Consider the following 26,368-nt stretch of genomic DNA (forward strand, 5'->3'; position numbering starts at 1 on the left):
TGGTGGGAATAGTATGTCCATTTACTTTAGTCAGAGAACAGCAGTAGTTTCCTACCCGGTGCTTAGGACCTTCCCAGCCATAGGCTTTTGATTCGATTTTCAGTATCAAGCATGATTTCCCTTCTGTGGAGTGTACCTCAAATCCTGTCTAAGAGCAGTTGTTCACCCCATAACAGTCTTGCCACAGTTGCACTACTGGGCTCATCTTGCTTGGCTGGTCACTTGTGTAGTTTGCAGGACTCACTGTGGGTGACTTTTCTCCCCCAGCTGCCTGCATAGGTCTTCTGGCACTATGGCATCTGGCCAGCAGGGGGTGGGGGGCTTCTCGTTCAGTGCCGGCTTGATTGCTGGGTCCAGCCACACAGCAGGGTCTTCCATTCTCGTTCTGGTAAGTAACCAAGAGCAATGGCGGAGAGCATGTATTGATTTGGAGCCTTAAGGACCTTCCTGACCAGCACGTAACTTCTGGGAGGTTTTCCACCTCTGGAACTGGGATTTTCTTATAACAATTTATGGTTTAAATTATGTTTTTGATTCTCTAACAAAGAAGTAGGTTTCCCTATGGTTCAGCTATGTTGTCTTTATTTTTGGATAAGCCTTCTCCAACCCTTCTTCTCTTCCACCCCCCTCACTGGATCCCCCTAGCACTTTCCACCCTCAGTTTACTCTCCCTCTATTTATATATTTGCTGTGCTTCCCCTTAAGGCTTCCCTTCTCCTCTCCCATTATAGCCTTTTTCTAGTTTTTTTTTTTTTTTTTTTAAATTTGGCTTCTAGTAGTGATTCTTTAAATATCAAAGAGATTGAAATATGACATGATTTTAACTACTATACATTATGACATGGGCCAGTAAATTTGAGACACTAAATCCTCTAAGAGTCTGAAAATTATCTTCCTTAGATGTGTTAAATAAGTACCAGAGAACTCAAATATACTGACTCACCACCATGAACAACAGCTCTCGGGCACTCCCTTTCAATAAAATGACTGTCATAAACTCTTAGCAGAAACTTCTGCCAGTAAATACTTGGATCATCTCTCTTTCTCTCTCTTCTTCCTCTCTTTGTCTGTATGTCTCTCTATGGTGGTGTTTGTGTGCATAAGATGTCAGAGGCATGAGTCCAAACTACCTCTAACCTACATACTAATTAGAATTTCAGCACAGACTTTTGGTGTTCAGCTCAATAACAATATCATAATTGTTAAAAACAAAAAACAAAACAAAAAATACCCACTCGGGCTGGAGAGATGGCTTAGCAGTTAAGGGCTTGCCTGTGAAGCCTAAGGACCCCAGTTCAAGGCTTGATTACCCAGGACCCACATTAGCCAGATGCACAAGGGGGCGCACGTGTCTGGAGTTCGTTTGCAGTGGCTGGAGGCCCTGGAGCAACCATTCTCTCTCTCTCTACCTCTTTCTCTCTGTTTATTGCTCTCAAATAAATAAAAAAAAATAAACAGAAACTCTTGACAGGAACTAATAGTTTTGTATTTTTAAATGTTTATCATAATCATCAATAAGATGTTTTGTATGGATACATCATGTGTTGGTACCCTTTTTTCCCTCGTCCCTGCCCCCACTCCACTGGGGACACTCCGCAGTAGGGTTGCAGGTACTCTCCATGGGTTTTCAGTTTATGTATTGTGGGAGCAGCAGTCAGTTATTTTTTGGGGGGAAGGGAATGCCTCTGGGCATGATGTCTCAACCCGTGGCTCTTACAATCTTTCAGCCCCTTCTTTTTTTTTTTTTTTAAATTAATTATTTATTTATTTGAGAGCGACAGACACAGAGAGAAAGACAGATAGAGGGAGAGAGAGAGAATGGGCGCGCCAGGGCTTCCAGCCTCTGCAAAGTAACTCCAGACGCGTGCGCCCCCTTGTGCATCTGGCTAACGTGGGACCTGGGGAACCGAGCCTCGAATTGGGGTTCTTAGGCTTCACAGGCAAGCGCTTAACCGCTAAGCCATCTCTCCAGCCCTCAGCCCCTTCTTGATAGGAACTAGTCTTGAACCTTACATTTTTTCAACACCTGGGAAGTTGCTCAATTCAAATACAAGGAGTGTCATGAGCTCTACACTGACTTCACTGAAAACTTGGCCCAATGCAAACAGAAGTTCAGAGGTTTCACAGCTGCTGATGGAGCCTCAGAAAGGATTATTTTGGAATATTCTGACTGTTGCTAAAGAAGGGAATTAGAAAGGTCGGAAATAGGAAACCGGGAAGAAAACAAACTCATCAGCACTCACAACTCATTACTAGGGAATTACTTTGTGGATAAAAATCTGCAGGGTTTTAGCAACATTTTGTTATGTTTATCCCAAAGGTCTTTCCTTGAGTTTTGTTTTTTACAAATAAATTTGCTTACCTTAACTCTGTGTAAAGCTTTTATGAGCCACATAAACTTTGGTCTGCATTTGCCAGTGTTCATGAAGGCCACCAACCCCAAGGAAAACATGGAATCTTCCAGGATGTGGGAAACTCTGGCAGTACCAGGCTTGGGTTATGTGGCCATTACTCTGAGTATTGTACATATTTAGAATAAGCCACATGGAGCTGTCACCTCCCTCATCGTCAGCTATAAGCCCGATGATTGTATCAGAATCTCTTTGTGAATATGACAAAAGAAAAGTGGTGTTTTCCTGTTATAAATCATTTGGATAATTACTTCTTTCATTTGCTTAAATACTTTTACCATAAACAATTGTTAAAAATTAAATATGTTGATTTCTTTGAACAAATAAGAAAAAACACTCACTGGGATTTGATAGCTTGCTACATAGAGTAGTAGGCAGGTTTTAGCTGTAACTGAGAGGGTGGTCACTCAGTCTTCTCCTGATTTAGTATTTGGTGAACCTTGTTTTACGACAGGTTAACCTCCTCAGCCTCAGTGTCTTGAAACTGGGGGAGATGATAACCTACGTCCCAAGGAAGTAAGGATCAAGAGAGACGGTGTATGCCAAAGGGCTTCACTGAAACAGTAATGCATCCTACTTTATTTCTCGTTCTTTCCACAGCTATATCTCTACTTTTCCTCTGCTTCTTGAAGGTCCTTGAACTCAGAGATAGATACAAGTATGGGTCCCATCCAGCCTTGGCTGGCTGCCAACTTATAAAGTGTTGCAAAGCCTGGAATACATTGATAATATGTTGCCAGAACATAGAGGCTTTGATCCACTATCATTGGCAAAATGTAAACTTTTCGTCTCATTCCTGTCAAAAGAATAAAGCTGTAAGTAGAAATAAAGACAAAACAATGTTCTCCTTGTTAGAATTACCTAGCTTTTCTGAATTTTTATTTTTTTTATTTTTTGTACACAGGCAGTTACAAACAGACAAAACCCCAAGACCAGAAATGCAGAGCATAAGAACTGCTTAATAGTGGTGTGATTCATCCTTGTATTCAGAATTTAGGTTTTACAGCAGCCTTCCCTTTAAGTGGTCCCCCTACCATTTGCACAAAGCTGACCATGCTTTGATCAATCAAAGTTAATCAGTAAAAGAATTTGCTTCTAAGCAAAGATTTTTTTTTTAAATCTCTCTCTCCCCCCCCCCCCCCCGCACACACACAGTAGGGTCTCACTGTAGTCCAGGCTGACCTGGAATTCACTGTGTAGTTAGTCTCAGGCTGGCCTCAAACTCACAGTGATCCTCCTACCTCTACCTCCTCAGTGCTGGGATTAAAGGCAGGTACCACCACACGCAGCAAAGTTTTTATTAATATAATTTTCATACTTGCGAAATAAATGCTTAGCAGCTAGTTTGGGCTCAAGGACATACTGACTGTTGCTTGCCAGTGATATTCAGGATTACTTGTACTCAGTCTGAATTTTTTCATGAATTTCCACTTCTTCACATGTCTTCACTGTTTGATTACTCCTCATCTTTTGTGTCAGTTAAGAAAAGATCAACTCTGATGATATGTTCCTTTTGTACTACTTCAGTACAAGGCATTATAATATTGTCTGATTTCAAAGCAAAACAAAATAAATAGAATATGAAAATTATGCATTGGTTTTAAGGCATGTTTCAATGAAGAAACACTAAAATGGTTGAATATGTCTTAATATGTCGGACATTTGTTTGTGGCTTTTCCTTTAAGAAACTCTAGCATGTAGTACTGTTTTCTATTTTCATATTTATCACAAGTATACATTTATGGATCAACATCCAGTTTTAGAATGTGAAGGTGGCATATGCGATGTGAATGAAACAAAAGTTTTGTCACTTTGTCTTGAAAAATCAAAACATGCCTTGCTCTGAATCTTCTTGTCAAGCAGCTTAATAAAACAGTGTTTAGCATTGTTTCCAAAGGCATTGTATAGTTCCTCCTGTACTGTCAAGGAAGAGAGGGCTCTTGAGGAATTTGTTCAAGCTGTTTAATTGTCATCCCAATTACTCAAGCCTATGTAACCTATTTTAAAGCAGGTTGCCTTATGGCTTATGTAGTACCCTTCCTGAATGCTTAGTTTAGTCCTGGGGGTTTTCTCCCAGGCTCAGATCAGAATAATAGGGATTGAGTCACTAGCCCCTTATTCCATGTCTTTTCATATGTTCTGCTATTGATTAGGATCTGGTGGGAATAAGACAGCCTTCTACCACCTCAGAAAACCATCTCTAGGAGCCAGTACCCCTCTCCAACTCTGAACTTCTTTCCATTTGGAGATATGAAAGCATAATCTCCAATTGGCCTGAACCCCAGCTTCTCTTTCTGAAGAATTTTGTGTTTGTTGATTGGGCATTAAGGAGAAATTGCCATACAATGAGAGAATAAACTCTATCTTTTTGGGTATGAGGCAGGAAAAGAGATCATATGTTGTACCACAGTGCGTCAACAATAAGCAAAATCAAAATCGCAACTGAATGACAACAAGGACTTACCAGTTGGTTCTCTGTGTATATCTACTTCCTTCAAACAGCTCTAATCATGAATATATATATATATATATATATATATATATATATAATTTATGTATATATAATTTGGTTTTTCAAGGTAGGGTCTCACTCTAGCTCAGGCTGACCTGGAATTCACTCCGTATTCTTAGGGTGGCCTCGAACTCATGGCGATCCTCCTACCTCTGCCTCCCCAAGTGCTGGGGTTAAAGGCATGCGCCACCATGCCCGGCTATAGGAGCTATGTTTTTTTCATGAATGAGTCCTCAACACGCAACACAACATACATCATTTCCAGTAAATATTGACTCAACAAACTGAATGCCCCGTAAAATCTTATCCTTTTCTTCTATAGTAAATTTAGTCACAGGAACTTTTAGATTAAATAAAATGTGTAACCAGTTGAACTGAGCGTCATACCATATCAGTTTCCAAACCATAGCATATTGGTGATATTTTCCCCAGACAAAGGAATCAGCTGTTAAGCATGCTAAATTGGAATTTTAAAATTCTTGGTTCCTGAAACAGATCTAGCTTTTGCTTTTTACCCCTCAGAAATTGTTCTTTCTTTTTGTGTCACATATTGTGAACTTAATGAAGTGTTCTGAGTTTAGATTAAAAGTACACACTGTTCATTCAGGGTACAGAAATATTAAAGTGAAATATTAGATGAGTACACAGATCCTTGTATTTTGCTTTAGTTACATATTTAGCAGTTAGTTTTTATCACAGACAAATATCAAGAACATTTCATGTTAGAACCAGGAAGTTCCCTAGTTACAGCAAAGTCGCCAAAATACATTTCAAAGCTTTTTTTTTTATTTAAAAAAAAACTACCTCTTTTCATAAATTTCCCTCATTTAAAATATCAATGTTGGGCTGGAGAGATGGCTTAGCAGTTAAATGCTTGCCTGTGAAACCTGAGGACCCCGGTTCGAGGCTCGATTCTCCAGGACTCACGGTAGCCAGATGCACAAGGGGGCGCACGGGGCTGGAGGCCCTGGCACGCCCATTCTCTCTCTTTCTATCTGCCTCTTTCTCTCTCTCTCTCTGTTGCTCTCAAATAAGTAAAAATAAACAAAAAAATTAAAAAACTATCAATGTTGAAGCTTATTCTTCAGACAGTTATTAATTTTCATCCCTGTAGTACCTCATAAGTATTCCCTACCAGGCCACTGTCATATAGAAAAGCTTACAGTCACTTGATACAACTTGTTTGTAGAAACTGTTATGGCACCAACTGAAGAGAAGAGCTATAACTACAGAGATGGAAATAATCCATAAATGTACTCTTATTCAGGACTTACTTATCTAGACATCTTCAATAAACAACAATATAGTGAAAATGATGATCTATCCGTAAATGCTACTCTCATGGGAATTGTTATTTCTAGGGGTGGAAAAAACACAAACACACAAACAACTATAATTCTAATTTAGGACAGGAAACGATTCACAGTATCAGAGAAACAGAACTCAGAAGAGGTAGGAAGCACATTCACCTAGGGAGACTTGGAATTTTAGCCTGGAAGGATCACTGAACTGTGCCTTAGAGAATGGGTTGCAGGCTGTTTAGACAAGAGGGTGACTAGGAAGGAAAGTATTATGATACAAGGAACACCTTGAGTAAACAGAAGAAAACAGGAAAATCAACCACCCACCAAAAGAGCAAAGAGCTTTGTGTCACTGTAGTTCCCACTTAGAGTACATTTGCATATTTCATTGTGCTAATGTAAGGTTTAGAAGATTTTTATTGAGAATTTTAATACATGAACATACTTGGGAAGTTTTTTTTTTGTTGTTTGCTTGTTTGGTTTTGGTTTTTTGAGATAGGGTCTCACTCTAGCTCTGGCTGACCTAGAATTTACTATGTAGTCTCAGGCTGGCCTTGAACTCACAGCAATCCTCCTACCTCTGCCTCCCGAGTGCTGAGAGTGCCCAGCTCTTTGGCAGGTTTTGTTATGACACATTTGCTTTATCATTTGCTGCTTTGTAAGTGTTCAAAATGGATTAAAAATATATTGACAATAAAATAGTTCATCTGGAAATCTCTTTGTTTTCCTCACTTTTGTATTCATATAACTTCTTCCTTTACATTAATCCTAAAACTGTTGCATTGGGATTTTCCAGAGAAACAGAACCACATATATGAATATACATACATATACATATACATACACACACACACACACACACACACATATATATACATATATATATATATAGGAATGATACTATTTATGTATATATACATATCATGAATTGTGAAGACATGATACCCATGAAGGGTGTGGGGCAAAAGATTTCATTTATTTGGATGGGTCATTATATTTCAGAAGCGTTTTGCACCTAATATTGAAGAGGGAACAGAATATTGGCAACAGTTTTAAAGGACTAAATCTGCAGACAGAGAAACTAGGAATCTTGAAATATGCTCAACGGGCACAACTTGTATCTGAATTAGAGCTGGTGTTTTCTTGTAATATTTTGTTGCATCACCCATTAGTTTCAACCCAAATTCTTGGAGCATTTATTGTCTGCCCCCTTTCTTTTTTCTGGACTCATTTTAAAGCCTTTTTTATGGATAATTTTCATACATGTACATTATGTAATTTGATCATGATCCTCTCCCATTAGTTTCTTTTGTTCCCCTTCTGTATATATCCCCCTTTTATTGAACCCCTTCTTTCCAACTAGTCCATCTTCTACTTTGATTTCTTTTTCATGCCTCCTCCATCATACATTATAGAACGTTGATGGCCTAATGTTGCCCAGGCCGTGTGCAGGCAATGACAGTTGCTGTGAGGGCAGGAATGCAATAGCCATTTCATGCCCATGTCTGGAAGACATCACTCCAAAGCACTCTTTCCCACTCTCTGCCTCTTACATTATTTCTGCCCTTCGACTCCAATGTTCTCTGAACCTTTCAGGGATAACACAGATATCTTATGCAATTCTGAACACTCAACAGTCTCTTATTCTCAAAACTTTGATGAGTTTTGAGTCTCCCCAGTAGCCATGCCAATTGCAAAAAGAAGCTTTTCTGACCAAAGAGAGTAGGACTAAGTTATGGGAATGAACAGAGCATATCTACTCGGTAGGAACATCTCCACTAGGGCCCATGACTTACCAGCCACATAGGCTTTTGTCTAGGTTTTCAGCACCAGACATGAATTCCCTTCTGTGGAGCAGGCCTCAAATCCAATCAGAGAGCAGTCATGTCACTATTGCACCAGTGGGCACATCTTGCCTGGCTTTGTTAGTTATGTCACTTACAGTGTCCACTGTTGGGTAAGACTGTTGATGACCTTTGTCTCCCAGCAGCCTGCATAGCACTTTGCAGCACTACAATAATGAACAGGCAAGAGGTTTTCCAGCTCAGTTCCAGATTGATTTTTTTCAGTGTTCTGCAACTGAAGCAGGTAGCATCATTAGCAATAGGGTCTTACATTGTAGTTCTGTTAAGCAACCAAAAGCATTAGCAATATCCTGTATTCTTTGTTGGACTCATGGGCCTCTCTGAGAAGAATCCTACCCTTCTGCCCACCTTTCTTGAAGGCACAGTTATTTGTGAACAACTCTATCAGGCTAATAAGTTTCCTTTAAAGAATGAACTATTTGGGAGGCAGAGGTAGGATGGTCACCATGAGTTTGAGGTCACCCTGAGATTACATAGTGAGTTCCAGGACAGCCTGAGCTAGAGAGACACACTACCTTGAAAAACCAAAACAAACAAACAAACAAAAAACAAAAAGCTGTGATATACATTCTAGTTATTCTGGTCAATAATTTATTCCTACAACTTGTGTTGACAGACTTTTTGAATTAATTTTCAAAGCATATTAATTTTCATGATGTTGACAAGTCTGAATGACCTACATTCTTCATATTTGGAAGTCATAAATTGTGTGAATGTAGGCAAATTGTTGTGTTGTAAATCGATTTTTTTTTTCTGTAAAGAGGAAGATAACAAAGCCTGGGTGATGTATGATGTGAGTTAGGATGTGTTACCATCTATATTAAGGTAGATAAAGGCTGTCAAGATGCAGGAGAGCTCCTGTGTCTGTTTTCTATTTTTTTTCTTTTTTTAAAAGTTTTTTTATTTATTTGAGAGTGACAGACACAGAGAGAAAGACAGATAGAGGGAGAGAGAGAGAGAGAATGGGCGCACCAGGGCTTCCAGCCTCTGCAAACGAACTCCAGACGCGTGCACCCCCTTGTGCATCTGGCTAAAGTGGGACCTGGGGAGCCAAGCCTCGAACCGGGGTCCTTAGGCTTCACAGGCAAGTGCTTAACCGCTAAGCCATCTCTCCAGCCCCTGTGTCTGTTTTCTAAAGGAAGCCATCTATAAAGCACAATGCACCAAGTTCAGTGGTTAAGTAGAAGCTATCAACTGGTGTTATTGTCTCTGGAATTTAAGGAGTCTCTGGGCTTACATTGCCCTGGGAAGAAGGGAGACATAGCCTTGTTCTTTGTTTATGGGAATGGACAATTCCTTTGGCTCCATTTGCTTGCTACTTGGTATGTGGCCTTTGCAAATAGAATGGTGGTTTACCCTTCTACGTGCCATTACTACTGGAACACTAGCTGCCTTTCTGCAATACACTGGAGATGGCCTCCTTGAACAGATGACACACTATCACTCCAGATGCTTTCTTTACTGACTGCTAAGTCACAAGCGGCTTATATAAGGTGCTCAAGACATAGATAGATGGCCAACTCTAATGTCTATTCAGGCATTCCTTTCAATACAAGGACCTTTCCTCTCCAGAACTCTGACTTTGAGTACCTGAGGAACCCACTCTCTCTCTATATTCTCATCAGTGAAATCAGTGCCATGGTTGGGCCACTTTATCCAAATCCCCATTTTCATTCCCTTTTCAAATATAATCTAGTCAATTCATTCATTGGCTGGTGGCTTTGAAATGAGTCTTTAAACACTTTTTGGGAAGTATCAGAGCAATTTAGATCTCTAGGGTGGAAACCCTCCCATTATTCTTTCTGATAAAAACACAATGGGAAAAATTATCAAAATGGGCAGGAGAGATGGCTTAGTGGTTAAGGCACTTTTCTGAAAAGCCGAAGGAACCAGTTTGGATTCTCTAGTATCCACTTAAGCCAGATGTACGTGCTTCTGGAATTTGTTTGCAGTAGCTATAGGCCCTGATATTCCCATTGTCCCCTCCCCATCTCTAGCTGCCTCTTTCTGTCTCTCAAATAAATAAATTATTAAAAAATATCAGCTTGTTGATAAATTCCTGAGTCAACCATACAATACATAGCAATTACTCAATGCATGTGCCTTCATCAACATTATTTGGAACAGAATGAAGTTACTGCTCATGTCCCCTTAAGTCTCCCATGTCTTGAGAAATCTTTGGGTGTGGAAGAAAGTTCCGGCCTTTTGGATTCTGACAACTCAAGTTTCCCTTCCTTTTTTTTTTTTTTTAATGTGTGTGTGTGTGTGTGTGTGTGTGTGTGTGTGTGTGTGTGTCAGTGAGAGAGAGAGAAAGAGAGAGAGAGGGAGAGAGAGAGAGAGAGAGGGAGAGAGGGAGAGAACTTGTGTGCCAGGGCCTCCAGCTACTGTAATAGAATTCCAGAACTTTGTGCCACCTTGTGTGCCTGTGCAACCTTGTGCACTTGTGTCTCCTTGTTCATCTGGCTTATGTGGGACCTGAAGAGTCAACCATGGGTCCTTAGGCTTCACAGGCAAACACCTTAACCACTAAGCAATCTCTCTAGCCCCTCAAATTTCCCTTCTTGACAATGCCTCTTGTTATCACTATGCATTTAAATTACCTAGCAGCTCTTCTGTAAAATTAATTGTGAAGTTTAATTGTAAGCTATTCATATTGCCTTGGGTTTACCTGTCACAACATGTAAATAGTTCACAGATACCATAATATCTTAAAGCCAGCACTAGCTTGACTAGGTTAAACTCAGTTCTGAGAGGTTGGCATGGAGGGTTATCAGTCTATGATCCAAGCATTTATGAAGCAGGAGGAATCATAAGTTTGAGATGAGCCTGGGCTATGAAGTGAGACCTCATCTAACAAACTGTTATTCAGACAGAAAGGAATGAGCATTGCATGGATGAATCTTATAATCATTGTGTTGAATGAAAACCACCAGTCATAAAAAGGAAATTATGCATGATTTTATTAATAGAAATTTCAAAAAAAGGGGGCAAATATATAGAAATAGCAAGCAGAGTTGTGGTTGGTTAGAATGGCAGGTATGGCATGGGGGAGGGGCATAATAGCTAAGTAACAGGAACTCATAATAACAATAAAAAAGACTGGAGAGATGGTTCAGTGGGGGCAAGGCACTAGCCATGGGTGATGACCTGAGTTATAATTCCCAGAACCCATGTAAAGCCAGGCACAGTGTTGTACCTGTAATTCCAGTGCCCTTTAGGTGAGATGGGATGTGGAGACAGGAGAATCCCCAGAGATTCACAGGCCAGCTATTCCCAGAAATGACCAATGAGAGACCCTACTTCAAACAAAGTGAAAGAAGAACTGACACCTGAAATTTTCCACTGACCTCCACATGCTGGAGAGCATGCATGCTCACCCAAACACACATATATATTCACACAGGAAATTAAAAATGAAGGTAACAGAACAGACACTAAATTAGAACCATACCATCTGGTTCAAGATTCTGGACTTTCAACCTCTGGGCTGTGCTTTTTTCTTGAGTACTGAAATCTGCTGACTAAGTCTATTTGCTAGCTATACTTCGATAATATTAAATACTATAGTTTTGATAATTGAATGGGGCATTAAGTATGGATGGCTGCCTTGAACTATTAGTATCTGTAACTACTCAGAGGAGACCCTCACAAGATTGGACCCATTAACTCCCCACCATGGAGGGGCTAAAGAGGCCACACCCTTCCCCACAGATCTGTAGAGTTAATAATTACTCAGAGAGTGAGGCCCCAATGGCCACAGCCCTCCTCAAGGATGGATAGATAGTTAACAGTTTTCTGAGGAGATGAGCTCATGAAACCATGTCTTCCCCCAAGGATGGGTCCATGGACAGTTAATGGTTACTAATAGATATCTCGCCATGGTTTATGTGCAACTAATGTTCAGAGGAGGAGGATCTCACAAGGGCCTTCCCTCCTCAAGGAAATATAGACAGTTAATAGATGCTGGAAGATAGATGTTTTCTTCAGTGGGTAGCCACCTCGTAAGTGGCCCATGCTTCTGTAAGCAACCTCCCACCCATGTTCCAGTCAGTAACTCCAGTTAAACCCACCGGTTCACCAAACTGCTCTTGCCTGGAGCTGTTTCCTTGTTTTTTTCCATTGTTGTTCTATCTGAGTAAGTAGATACCTGTTCCATATCCTCAGAGAAAACTTCACACAAAATACTTTGAAACTAAAATAGTTTGGCTTAATGAGGATCAATTACAAATGACTGGGAATCATGTGATAGGAGGTTTCAGTATTTCTTGCTCTGGTTATCCCATCATCTTCTCATCCTGTAGAAGAGGGCTTTGCTTTTCTGCTCACTGTGGAACACCACAGAGAAACCTGGGAGAAAGTGAAAGATTTCACAACCAGCCCATTGTGTTTCTTCTTCGAGCTTTCAAACGGCCACATTTCTATGCTTAATTTCTTAAGAAAGCAATGTTAAAGTACCGAAGAAAATATAAGTTAAATGAATGGAGGCACAGATAACTTTATTTTTATATTTATTTATTTATTCATTCATTGACAGCTTCCATGATTATAAACAACATCCCATGGTAATTCCCTCCCTGCCCCTACATTCTCCTTCGAAACTCTTCATATCCCCTTCCCCTCTCAATCAGTCTCTCTTTTATTTTATTTTATTTTATTTTATTTTATTTTATTTTATTTTTTTATTTTTTTTTAATTTTTCGAGGTAGGGTCTCATTTTAATCCAGGCTGACCTGGAACTCACTATGCAGTCTCACGGTGGCCTTGAACTCACAGAGATCCACCTACCTCTGCCTCCCGAGTGCTGGGATTAAAGGCGTGCGCCACCACGCCCGGCTTCTCTCTTTTATTTTGATGTCATGATCTTTTCCTCCTATTATGATGGTCTTGTGTAGGTAGTGTCAGGCACTGTGAGGTCATGGATATCCAGGCCACTTTATGTCTGGGGGGAGCACGTTGTAAGGAGTCCTACCCTTCCTTTGGCTCTTACATTCTTTGTGTCACCTCTTCAGCAATGGACCCTGAGCCTTGGAAGGTGTGATAGAGATATTTCAGTGCTGAGCACTCCTCTGTCACTTCTTCTCAGCCCCATGGTGACTTCTGAGTCATCCCAAGGTCACTACCATCTGGAGAGAGAAGCTTCTCTAACTAAAAGTGAGAGTAGCATTAATATATGGGTATGAACATTAAGAGAAGTGTTTACTGGGCAGGTTTGTGAGCATAGTATATACATTTAGCCTGGCAGCAGCAGATGTTACAGCCCTAGGACTCATGACTACCCCTTTTGTAGATTTCCAGTGTCAGGGATGTATTCCCTCCCATGGAGTGGGCCTCCAGTCAAATTAGAGGGCAGTTGTTTTCCCCATAGCAGACATGCCACTGTTACACTCACTGGCTCATTTAGCCTGGCTGGCCAAATACAAGGCTTGCAGTGTCCACTGATAAGTATCTTCACTGGTGATTTCTCTCTCTCCCATGGAACTCCATGCAGTATGGCTTTTTTCCAGCTTTCTGCCAGCTGGTCTACTTGGAAGAGGTTTTCAGCTCACTTCCAGCAGGATCTCTCAGTGACCTTTCAGCCCAAGTATATGGACTCTTCAGCAATAGGGTGTTACCATCTATTCCTGGTGGGAAACCAAGGGCCTTGGCAATGGCCTGTAATGTTGTGGGTCATCAGGGACCCCCTGGCCAACAACTCACTGGAAGGTATCCCATTTCTGGCACTGAAAGTTTTCTAGTAACAATATATGGCTCCTGAGTGTTCCACTGTCCAAAAAGGTAGGTTTCCATATGACTTATTTATATCCTCTTAGATTTTGATTAGCCCTCGCTCTACCTTTCCTTTACTCAGTCTCTTCCCCTGACCTCACTTAGGCCTTTTCATCCCCATTAATCTGTTCTTCTACTTACACATATACAATACCATCTTATTAAGCACCCCCACCCCTCCCTTTCTATTCCTTTTGTATTTCCTTTCATACATCTGTTCATAATTCACCGTTAATTTCTGACCTTAGCCAACAAGCTGGTGTGACGGGTCCCTACTTGCCACTTCCTTGCATGAAGTAGTGAATCTAAGAATAAATTCCCCAAGGAAGTTGGCAGTGCAAATGTAAACTTTCTAAAATGATTAAGGCAAGTGACTCTTCTTTGAGAAACATCAAAGGTTTCACATAAACATCTCATTAGCAGAGCCTGTTGTATTATCTGAGTTTCATTTGAGGAACAACCAGTTACATGTGATAATTCAAAAAGTCATCTACCTTCTTGCTCCCTTCCTGGAAAGAGGACTGTGTCTCTTATGTCTCAAAAGCTCTTAAACAGCTTATATTTGGAAAGTTAATTTTATCAATGACAATACTACCAATTTTAACAAGTTACAGGTTTCTCAGTGATTCCCCTCAGTCTTTCATTCTCACCACCAGATGGTGCTACATCCTCACCTTTCTTTAAGACAGCGCCGGTTTTGAAGAGACCTTTGACAGGAAGTTTTAATTACCTGGTGTTAAGAATATTCAGTTTTGTAACTGCACCTGTCAGTTGGAGTTGGCAAGCCATTTGGAACACATTGAGAACTTTCATCTGTATTTAACCCCGAAGGCCTGGCGATTTGCAGGCAGGCCAAAAAAATTGGAGAAACTGCAATTACCAGTGCTTTCACCTTGCTAGTTGCTTGGTCTTTATTCTTTTTTGTTGATCTTTAACATGTTTTGATAATTTCATACAGGGTATATAATGCATTTTAAATGGATATTTAAAATGAATGAGGGCACAGATAACTTCATTTTTCTTACTTCTGTCCATAATTCACCATTCATTTCTGACCCTATAAACTATAACCTTGATTGCCCTCTTGTATATTATTCCCAATCCTGCTATACCAGAACCACTCTTTTTCCCACTTTCATGTCGTGTGTGTGTGTGTGTGTGTGTGTACGAATTGAATCATGGAGTTTTCATGAACATGAGGGGGGTGGGTAATCTACCGGAGCACGTGCAACTCAACTATGGCTACACCACCAGATAGTCCCTCCCCCTCCCTCAGCAATCGTCAATCGTCAATAGCTCCTCAGCGAAGGGTGGGCTTCCGTGAGCCCCTCTCCTATTCCTAAGGGATACTGACAGGACCAATCTTGCTCCTGAAACCGCATATGCCCCGAGTTCGTGAGTGCGGTGGCGTGCCATGTCTAGGAAGTCAGCATTGCACAGCATTCCTCCCCATCCTCCAGCTCTTCACAGGTTTTCCATTCCTTCTTCCTCCATGTTCCCAAGCCTTAGATGGAGTGATATAGCTGTCCCACTTAGGGCTAAGCCCCAAATAGTCACTTATTCTCAGCCCACAGACCAGTTACAGGTTTCTTTATTAACCACCCCTCACTATGGGGAAAAAAAAATACAAAACAACACTCTGAGCAAGGCTGAGAGCAGCACTAATCAATAGGTATAAATACAAATATTTAGGAAGTAGTTTGGCAATGTGACTATTTAGCAAAATCACAGTAGTAGGTTACCACAGCCATGGACTTTTAACAAGGTTTACAGCACCAGCCATAAATTCCTTCCTGTGGAACTGGCCTTATCCAATCAGAAGGTGGTTGGTTACCTCTCCTAACAGTCATACCTTATTGTTCCACTAGACACATCTTGCTTGGTAGGTCAGTTGTGTAGCATGTAAGGTCTACTTCAGGACAAGATGGTTGATGACTTTTATCCTCCAGGAGTCTACATAGCAACTTTTAGCACCATGACAGCGAGCCAGTGGGAGAAAGCTTCTGTCTGAGTTCCAGCTTGATTTCTCTGTCCTGTAACCAGTATGTGGTATGCTCAGCAATAGGAATCTACTACCTAGGTGTGGGAAACCAGGAGGTATGGCAATAGTCTATATTGTTTTGGGGATCCTTTGGAATCTTGACCAGCATCTCCTGGGGAGGCATCCTGTACCTGGCACTAGGAATTCGTGTCATAACACTTGTCTTCTGAGAGTAGCATTATCCACCTATATAAGGTAGCTTTGTTTTGATTGGGATTGTATTGAATCTGTATATTGCTTTTGGTTATCAATTCTTCTGATTCCCGAACATCAAAGGTCTTTCCCTCAATTGTCCTCAATTCCTTTCTTTAGTGCTTTGAAATTTTCATTACATAGGTCTTTTACTTCTTTGTTTAGGTTTATTTTGTGAATTGTTTTTGATGCTATTGTGAATGGGATGTTTCCTAGGTTTCTTTCAGTGTGTTCATCATTGGCACTCAAGAAGTTACTTATCAGCTCTTAGGGTTTTCTGGTGGAGTCTCTAGTGAATAGAATCATATCATCTGTTAACAAAGATGCTTTGACTTCTTTCTTATTTTTGTCCCTTTTATTTCCATCTCTTGTCCTATTGCTGTTGCTAAGATGCCAAGCACTATATTGGAAAGGGGTAGAATGGACATCCCTGTCTTATTTCTGATTTTGGTGGGAATGTTCCAAAATTTTTTCCATTTAGCATAATGTTTGGCTAAAGGCTTGCTCTCTATTACCTTGATTACATTATGATATGTGCCTCCCATCCTAGACTCTCCAGGTCTTTTATTATGAAGGTATGCCAAAGATCTTTATAGCATCTATTGAGATCATGTGTTTTTTGTCCTGGATGAAATACACATTGATATTTTTCTGTGTATGTGTTCAACACATCCTTGTATCTCTGGAATGAAGCCAATTTGATCATGGTACATGATTTTTTTTGATAGATTCTTGAATTTGGTTTGCAAATATTTTATTGAGAATTTTCGCATCTGTAATTTTTTTGTTGTGTCTTTCTCTGTTTTTTTTTTCTATCAGTGTAATGTTGACTTCGTAAAAAAAGTTTGGAAGCATCCTTTCCTTTTCTATGTGATGGAATCTGAGAAGCACTGGTTTTAGTTCTTTTCTGAAGGTCTGTTGAATCTGTCTGGATCAGGGCTTTTTGTTTTGTTGTGGTTAGAAAAATTTTGATGACTAGTCCAATGTTACTGCTTATTATAGATCTGTTTAAATGATTTATTTTTATCTTTGTTTAACTTTGGTAGGTTATCTGCATCCAGAAATGTGTCCATCTCTTTTTGGTTTTCACATTTGGTGGGATATACATTTTTAAGGTATGTTCTTATGATTTTTTTTGATTTCATTGATATTTCATGTAATGTCCTTTTGTTTCTAATCTTATTATAAATTGAGTCTTCTTTCTCTTTCTTTTGGGTAAAGTCATGCCAATCTTACTTATTTTTTCAAGAACCAACTCTGTACCTTAGTTTTTTGTTTGTATTTCATTAGTTTCTGCCTTGATATTAATTTTTTTTATTTTTGGCATTGTTTGCTCTTGTTTTTCTAAGGCCTTAAGGTACATCATTAAGATATTTATATGTGATCTCTCTGATTTTGTAGCATAGGCACTTAGAACTGTCTACATTGTATCCCATAGGTTCTGATGTGTGATATTTTTATTTTCATTTGGTTCTATAAACCTTTTTATTTCCTTCTTGATTTATTCAATGTGACTCTATCCTCTCTTACAGCTTCCAGCATGTTTTTTTTTTTTTTGTATTTAGTATGTTAACTACAATATGATGTGGAGGGATCATTTCTTATCCTCTTATTTAGCATTCTATATGCTTCTTGTACCAGGCCCTATCTTTCCCTAGATTTAGAAAAGTTTCTTCTATGATTTTTTAAGGAAGGTATTTTCTATGCCTTTGGCATGGACTTTCTATCCTTCTATGTCTATAATTCATAAGTTTGGTCCTTTTGTGGTGTCCTGAAATTCTCATATATTCCATTTATACACTTTAACAATATTGTAATTGTCCTTGACTGAATGATCCATTTTCTCTACTTTGACTTCAAGTCCTGATATTCTGTTCTCCAAAATATCCAATCTACTGGTAAGGTTTTCCACTGAGCTTTCTATGTGGCTTATTGACATTTTTGTTTCCAGAGTCCTCACAACAAGCTGGTCTTGGTTTAGTTAGGTGTTCCCTGATGTTCAGTCATGAAGACATTTGGTACTGAATTGTAGGTAGGATAGCTGATGTAAATTTGGCTTGGCTGATGGGAACAGCTTCTGAAATCTGTCGTTGGTGGTGGTGGGGGATCAATGAAACAAGGGAGCACTGGGGTGTGGGTTTCTAGAGGCAAATTTTGTATTGGCTGTGACATCAAGGCCCAGGGTCTGTCAGATGCATATCTGTGCTAGGGTACTAGGTACTGGGCTGGATGTTTTGTGTGAGTGTCTGACCTCATGACTCAGGTTTCATGTAATTTGCACAGGCACCAGGGGGCCCATTGCCAGGGCATCTCTCTTCACTTGAGTATATGATATCAGAGTCCAGGATCGTCCTACTACACAGTGGGGTGTTGGTGTACAGGAGTTTTTACATTGCCTGACTTCAAACCTTGGGGTCCATGTACTTCAGGTGAACTCTGGGTTTCTGAGTGGTGACAGGTAGGGAAATGAAGGTGAGGTAAGGGGTTTTTATGGCATCTGATCTTAGGGGTTGGGGTTCACATGCTGCATATGGGTGTTGGGATGCTCCATGTTTTGGGGCAGGGTTTTGCATAGGTATCTGACATCAACACCAGGGGTCTGTGTTGCACCCATAGGCACAAGGATGCTAGGGTTGTGTGGTTGGGTTTTGCATGGTTATTTGATCTCAGGGTTATCAGGTGAGGGTACTTACTGGGCTTTGCATAGCATCTCACTTCAAGATCCAGGGTCCATATGGTATGCAGAGACTCCAGGAGGCTGGGAGCATTGTTCCTCTCAGTCATCAGACCTCAGGGCCAAAGGTCCATGTGGTGTGTGTGGATACCAAGGTTCTGAGCACTGGTGTTTATTCTTTTATTTATTTATTTATTTGAAAGTGACAGACAAAGAGAGAAAGAGGCAGATAAAGAGAGAGAGACAGAGAGAGAATGGGTGCACCAAGGCCTCCAGCCACTGCAAATGAACTCCAGACGCCTGTGCCCCCTTGTGCATCTGGCTAACGTGGGTCCTGGGGAATCGAGCCTCGAACCGGGGTCCTTAGGCTTCACAGGCAAGCGCTTAACTGCTAAGCCATCTCTCCAGCCCTGGTGTTTATTCTTAACTGGTGTAAGGGTATGTGTGCTTCATCATATCATCCCATATACATTCCTCATTAAAAAAAATAGCCACAAAATTGTGAAAAAAAATAGCCACAGTGATTGCAATTTAGTCTTTAATAGAAATTTATAATGAAGCAGTGTAGTCAAAGGTCAGCGTTGAGTGTCAGTCCTCTTATCCCCCCTTGTTTTGAGACAGTCTCTTGTACACTGCTCTGAGTGCCAGGCTCGCTGGCCTGTGAGCTTCCAGGGTTTCTGCTTCCTCCACCTCCTTTTTGGTTATAGGCTTGATACGATTACAGATGTTAGTGCTACTGTGTCCATATTTATATGTATTCTGGACATTTGAATTTAGGTCGTCATTCTTATCCAGTGCGTGCTTTTTACCCACTTTTACCATCTCCCCGGCTCTGTCAATAGTCCTTTGAAGCCACGAAAGTAAAGCTGTCTTCACACAAGGATAATATTTATCTTGAACTTAAAAGTAACCTTGCAAAAGAAAGCTGAAATTAGGAAGGGGCAGGTGGCTGGGTGTGTGAATCATGTTCTTGGTTCTGTGACAGACATAGATCAAACATTCCATTTACGTTCTTGCTTTGTTTGCCCCCTTGTAATTAGATGGGTTTGAAGGATAAGTTCTTACCAGTGAATATAAAGGTGACTTTTTCAGGCTGAGATAATGAGAACCTTATGCAAATTTCTCCTTTGTCTTCCCGACAGAATACCTGGGGGGCTGGATGAAGCAACATTGTTGTGCCAGCTTCATTGGCTTGGGTTTCTGAGTGAATTCATATGAACAAAAAGCATATTTACCATCTATTAAGCTACTTGGATCTTAGGGTTGGTGGGTAAAGCCAATTTTCTAGTTATATTGATTGCCCACACCAATGCTAAGGAGAGGATTACTTAATTTTGTTTCAGATTATTGTCCTTGGAGCTTTTGGCAGTTTATAGATTCTAACTCACTTCATATCCACTTGTACTATGTATTGTTTTAAAATCCTGAATCTTATTTTCCCACTCTTTATAAGGTTCAGCCACAAAATTTGATATTTTCTCTATGGTTTGAAGGGAATTTTTATTTTATTGTATTATTTTACTTTAGTTTGAGGCAGGGTCTCACTCTAGCACATTTTGACCTGGAATTTACTCTATAGGCCAGGCTAGATTAAAAGGTGGATGCTGGGATTGTAGGTGTGAGCCACCATGTCAGTAGTAAGCTTTTCATCTAAGTATGATGAATTTAAAATATGGTAATTTGAGGAATTCAAGTAGAATAAATTCAAGCTTTTTTTAAAAAAACATATAAATTTGGATTTTATGTGAAGAAAATAGCCTAATGAGCTTGTAGAACTCAGGTAGAGAACATAGCTCTCCAAGGACAGAAGGATGTCACCTTTTTTGTCTGTGGTCATTGTGCTCTGTCTAGAATAAAATCCACTTCTTTTTATGTTAAGGGGAATTATGGGACAAAATGAAGAGTAAGAAAGTGAGCCAGTGAGAGTGGAGGAAGGAGATCTGTGACTCTTAGGAGGTTTTTGTTCCACTTAGAACAAGACTGTGTGTGTGTTCACGGTGTGCACATATTCTGCAGTGGTGACTATGTGCTTACATTGGAGGCTAGAGGTTGACATCAATGGTCTTTCTTTATCACTTTCTGTCTTAATTTTTGAGACAGGGTTTCTCAATGACTCTGGAGTTCACCCATTTGACCCTCCTGTCTCCACTTCCCTAGTGCTGTAATTATAGATGTGAGCTGTTATGCCTGGCTTTTTACATGGGTGCTAGGGATTTAAACTTAGGTCTCATGCTTATACAGAACAAGCACTTTATAAACTGAACCATCTCCACAGCTCTGAGCTAGATGTTCTTGAAACAAGGGGACATGGAAAGCAGTCACATTTTCACTCAATATTTGAAACCTGGCAAGGAAGCAAGCATGATTTTATAATATTCTTGGGGCATAGTCAACAAAATCACAGTCAACAAAAATCAACTACAGTCTGGGCGAGGAAAGTTTGGAAATCTCACTTTCCTTGGCAGCCTTTACTACCACGTTGTATAGCCTGATCACAGGTTATTAAATATCAAGCTGGAGAGCTTGGCAGAGGGAGTCATCACAGCAGAGCAAGGAGCCTAGGTATATTTTAGAAGAGATTTTCACCACCTGGGAAGCCCAGACTCATGTCAACAAGTTAGCTATGGTCTGTAGTTCACTAAGAAATCAATCTGGAGCTGAGCTGGAACCTTTGTTATTGTTGAGTAGTTGCAAGGATTCTGGAAAGAGACTGGTGGGGGAGAAAAGTCATCAATGGTCTTAACCAACAGTGGACCCTGCAAGTTCTATGGCTGAACAGCCAGGCCAAATGTGCCAACTGGTACAATGGTGGCACGTCTATTATGGAGGAAACCAATTGCTCTCTGATTGGACTTGTGGATCACTCCAGGAAAGGGAATTCCTGCCTGGTACTGAAAACCTAATCAAAAGCCTATGGCTAGGAAGGTCATAATCCCTAGGGGAGAAACTAAAACTACTGTTTTTTGGATAAATGGATATATTATGTCTACCACACTGCCTTTAAAATACTTACATTTATACCCATATATTAATGTTACTCACACTATTGGTTAGAGAAGCTGCTTTTTTTTTTTTTTTCCACATTCTGGTGACCACTGGGGAGATTTGGAACTCACCAGCATGCTGAGAAGAAATGATAGTATTGTGTTCAGCACTCAGTGAGGCATCTCTTTCACACCCTCCAAGGCTCAGGGAGCATTGTGGAAGAGGTGACAGAAAGAATGGAAGAGACAAAGGAAGGGGAGCAATGCTTTACAAAACTGTCTTCCAGACACAAAGTGACCATCGTATTGATGACTTCACAGTGGCCGATGCGACCTACACAAGACCTGCATAGCAGGAAGGGGAAAATGACATCAACATAGAAGAGAGACTAGTTGGAAAGAAGGAATTCAGTGAAGGGGAGACTCAGGAGGGGGGACGGGAAGGGTGATGGGAGGGGATTATGATCATGTTATATTGTCTATATGTATGAAAATTGTCAATAAAAAGTTAAAAAAGACAAGTTAGGTAGACCAGCATGGGGTCTACATAGCAAGATAGCATGACCAGGCCATGGCTGAAGCAAGAAAAATGAATCAAAGTTACATCAGGCTTAAACTTTTTCTGACATATGACTGAGGTAAGTAAAACATGGGGTGGATAAAGAGAATTACATTATGAACAGGAAGAGGTTAAGGATATTGCACTCAACTCCTGCCTCTGCTGCCAGGAGGTCAAGTAAGCTCCTTCCACTGACTCTACATGAAAGGACACCATTCGTGGGAATGGTAGAGGATAATGGGGTCATATGAGATTGAACATTTTTATGACATAAAAAGGTGCATTACATTCTTCCAAATGTTTTGTTAGGGTAACTTTAAATGGCATTGGATATTCAATTCATTTTTTCCTACTCGGATATAGGATATTCAAACCAAAAAACAGAATCTATGAAGATAAAACAGAGCCACATGAGTAAACAGAGGATCCTACAGGCTACAAAATGCACCAGCCAGACAAGAAGTACACACTTGTGCAACTGTGGCATGCATCATCTGCATGTTCTCAGATTGGACATGAGGTATACTCAGTGGGAGATAACTCATATCTGGTATTGGAAGTCAGGCAGAATCCAATGGTCAGTAAACTCAGACCTCAAAAAGAAGCCCCCGCCCCCCACTGCTCTCTGGAGAAGAAGAGTGGGCTTGTGCACCACAAAATTTCTAAAATAACTTTGCATACCTCCTGTAATCCAAGCTGTTTTCACACTTATTTGGAGAATCTGATTTATTTTACAGATGCCAGAGGAAACAGAGAAGAAACAAGATCCATCAATAAGACAAGAAGATACTTGACTGTCAACCATGAGACATGCCGCCTCTCCCAGGGCCTGGGAGAAATTGTAAAGGAAGTGGGGACATGAATACTGCTCTTATTGCTCACCTGACAACCAGCTCAAGGAGAAATGTTGACAGACATAGTGATCAATCAAAATCCATCAGAGCCAAAATCCAGAGGCTGCAGAGCCCTCAACACTAAATCAGACTGCCAACAGGCCTGCCATGACTCAGAGAACATTGAGGAAGAGGGGGTGGAAAGATTGTAAGAGCCACAGAGAGGGTAGGGATAGCATGAGGCATGGTTCTCTCCCCCTGCTGCAATCCCACAGGAAATGACTGAAGCCTTCATGACCCCACATAACTCCACTGAGGATGGCCCCCAGGATAATGGGAACAGGGGTGAGGTGATAAAAAGAGTATGACTCATGCTGGGCGTGGTGGTGCACACCTTTAATCCCAGTACTTGGGGAGGCAGATATAGGAAGATCACTGTGAGTTAGAGGCCACCCTGAGACTATATGGTGAACTCCAGGTCAGCCTGAGCTAGAGTGAGACCCTACCTCAAAAAACAAAACAAAACAAAAAAAAGAGTATGACCCATTATAAGATAATGAAATAAAATATTTTTAAAAGTTAAAAAAACTTAAACAACCTCCCCCAAAGAAACAAAAAATACCCCTAAAACAAAGTGACTATATTTTATGCATATATGTGAATTATAATCGTAGTTAATTTTATGATCCTGGTACATGTATGTAAGTGCTTAATAAATGTTAAAAATTACCAGAATACATAACATTTCATCTTAGATATTTAGGAAGCATATCAGATATATTATATTAAGTAAAGAACTCTCAATTACCTACAATTCTAATGCATTGTTTCACTCTCTTCATTTCAATAAATGGCCTCACTATTTAGTCATTGCCTACTGTCTTTGAGTTCGCTATTTCCTTTTATTTCTGATTTTTTCTTTTTTTTTTTTTCCTTTTTTTTTTTCTTTTCTTTTTTTTTTCAAGGTAGGGTTTTACTCTAGTCACTGACCTGTAATTCACTATGTAGTCTCAGACTGGCCTCGAACTGACAGTGACTCTTCTACCTCTGCTTCCCAAGTGCTGGGATTAAAGTTTTGTGCCACCACACCTGATTTATCTCTATTTCTAAGTCAGCAGGAAATCTTGTTGGCTTTCTTAACATATAGGCCTGTGCCTTTCTCTCTATCTGAATCTTAAAAATTTTATTTTATTTATTTATTTGAGAGAGAAAGAAAGAAGCAGATAGAGAAAGAGAGAGAGAGAGAAAGGATGTTCCAGGGCCTCTACTAGCTGCTGAAAATGAACTCTAGATTTATGCGCCATTCTGTGCATTTGGCTCACTTGGGTACTGGGGAATTGAACCTGGGTTCTTAGGCTTTACAGACAAGTGCCTATTTTAAACTTAATGAAAACCAATTGAATTTCTGTATTTGTCACCTTGACTTTCATGAATTCTTTTTCACCAAGAAGCCAATGTGGTCTTTGAAAACATGAAAGAAATCTAATCTACCTTCTTCTGAAAACTCATATGTGAGTTTATATTGCTTCTCGATTAAATTTCTATGGCTGGGAAGGTGTCTTCATGGTAGATCACTTGCCCAAGTCTCTTGCACAAGTTTCTGAGTTCTGGACTCAATTGCTAGTGCAGGAAATAAAGAAAGAAAGAAAGAAAGAAAGAAAGAAAGAAAGAAAGAAAGAAAGAAAGAAAGAAAGAAAGAAAGAGAGGGGCTAGAGAGGTGTCTCAGCAGTTATGGTGCTTGCCTGCACAGCATAAGGACTTGAGTTTGATTTCTCAGTACCCATGTAAAGCCAAACGCACAGTGGTGCATGCATTTGGAGTTCATTTGCAGTGGCTGGAGACCTTGGCATGCCTATTCACACTCTCTCTCTCTCTCTCTCTCTCCCTGTCTGTCTTCTATCTCTCTCTGCTAGCAAATAAATGAATAAAAATGCTTTAAAACGAAAGATATTCTATAACTTCTATCATCAGAGCCCTATGAGCTTCGCTGTCTGATTGCCTCCCTTGCCTCATCTCCCACAGCTTTCTTCCTTCTTCCCACATCTGACTCCACCAGGCCTCTTCAATACTCTGTCATGCTGGGGCTTTTGCACACAGTCTGTGTGCCCGGAGTTCTCTTCCTCTAGGTCTTTGCAAAACTAGCACCTTTACAGTTTACAAATCTCAATTCAGATATAACCATAGGTGTTTTGTCCATCCCAATAAGCTTACCTGAAGAGTGAGGAAAGTGTCTCAAGCTAGAGTAGATTTGGTAGACCAGTGGTTCTTAATATTTTGGTTTCAGGACACTTCTCAACTCTTACAATTTCAAAAACGGGATGAGAGAGAGAAAGAGAGTGAGAGCGAGAGCAAGAGAGAGAGAGAGAGAGAGAGAGAGAGAGAAAGAAAGAGAAAGAGAGAGCCTTGTGATCATTTGTAGGGCTCCCAGGGCAATAGTTTGACTAGCAGGTGGTCTAGGAGAGAGAGAAAAGGAAGTCAGAGAGGCAACTGTGTCCAATCATGTGAACCCTTGGGGAAGTAGGCAGTTATAAAAGAGCTTTGAGCAGAGAACTGTTGTGAACTGACCTAAGATTTTAAGAGAACATGGTGGTCTGCTTTTGGAAACTAGACTCCTGGACCCAAGAATACGAATGAGGTCTGGATACTCAGAGGCTGCAAATAACTCATGTGAGAACATGCACATTTTTCAGAGTTAACCCTAACTCTATTAGCAGTGCTATTACAAATCCTCTTAGCTTTGCTAAGGTAATGCCACTTCCTGTTGCATACCTTCAAGATATTTCTTCACTTTCCTCCCTCATAGCTTTATATAAAGACATAATTTATTCTCAATTATGTATTTCTATTTAATTTTCTTGTTAAGTGGCAATACACAAAAAATTGTATTCATTGTTCCTGTTAAGCCAATAATTTTGATTTTGTATTCTCTTGTCAGAAGTCTTCTTTTTATAGATCTTGAGAAACAGGATAATTTGAAAGGCAATTATGTATCCTTCTGTTAACATTTTGTTGTTTTGCATTTATTTATTTTGGATCTGTAATTTTGTTCTTTTTTTCTTTTAACAGATATGTTTTGTACAAAAGAATGTCTTACATTTAAAACCATATCTCTCTTTGACGTCAATACTCATAAGTTTTTTTTTCTAAGTACATTTTTGGTACATGAATTCATTATAAAATAAAAATAGAGGTTTCTCTTCTTTGAGTGCTCAAAAAAATCAAACGAGAAT

General features: G+C 40.1%; 1 protein-coding gene across 1 annotated transcript in view; it reads left to right on the forward strand.

The window, feature by feature from the left end:
• Positions 1 to 292: 292 nt before the first annotated feature.
• LOC101616317 (hyaluronidase-4-like) overlaps positions 293 to 26,368 on the forward strand; it is a 51,717-nt gene continuing 25,641 nt past the window's right edge. Inside the window, exon 1 of the mRNA XM_004658649.1 lies at positions 293 to 388. Coding sequence (XP_004658706.1) covers positions 293 to 388 — 96 coding nt within the window. The remainder of the gene's footprint in view (positions 389 to 26,368) is intronic.

Source organism: Jaculus jaculus, chromosome 10, assembly GCF_020740685.1.
Source record: "Jaculus jaculus isolate mJacJac1 chromosome 10, mJacJac1.mat.Y.cur, whole genome shotgun sequence".
NCBI classification, from domain to species: domain Eukaryota; kingdom Metazoa; phylum Chordata; class Mammalia; order Rodentia; family Dipodidae; genus Jaculus; species Jaculus jaculus.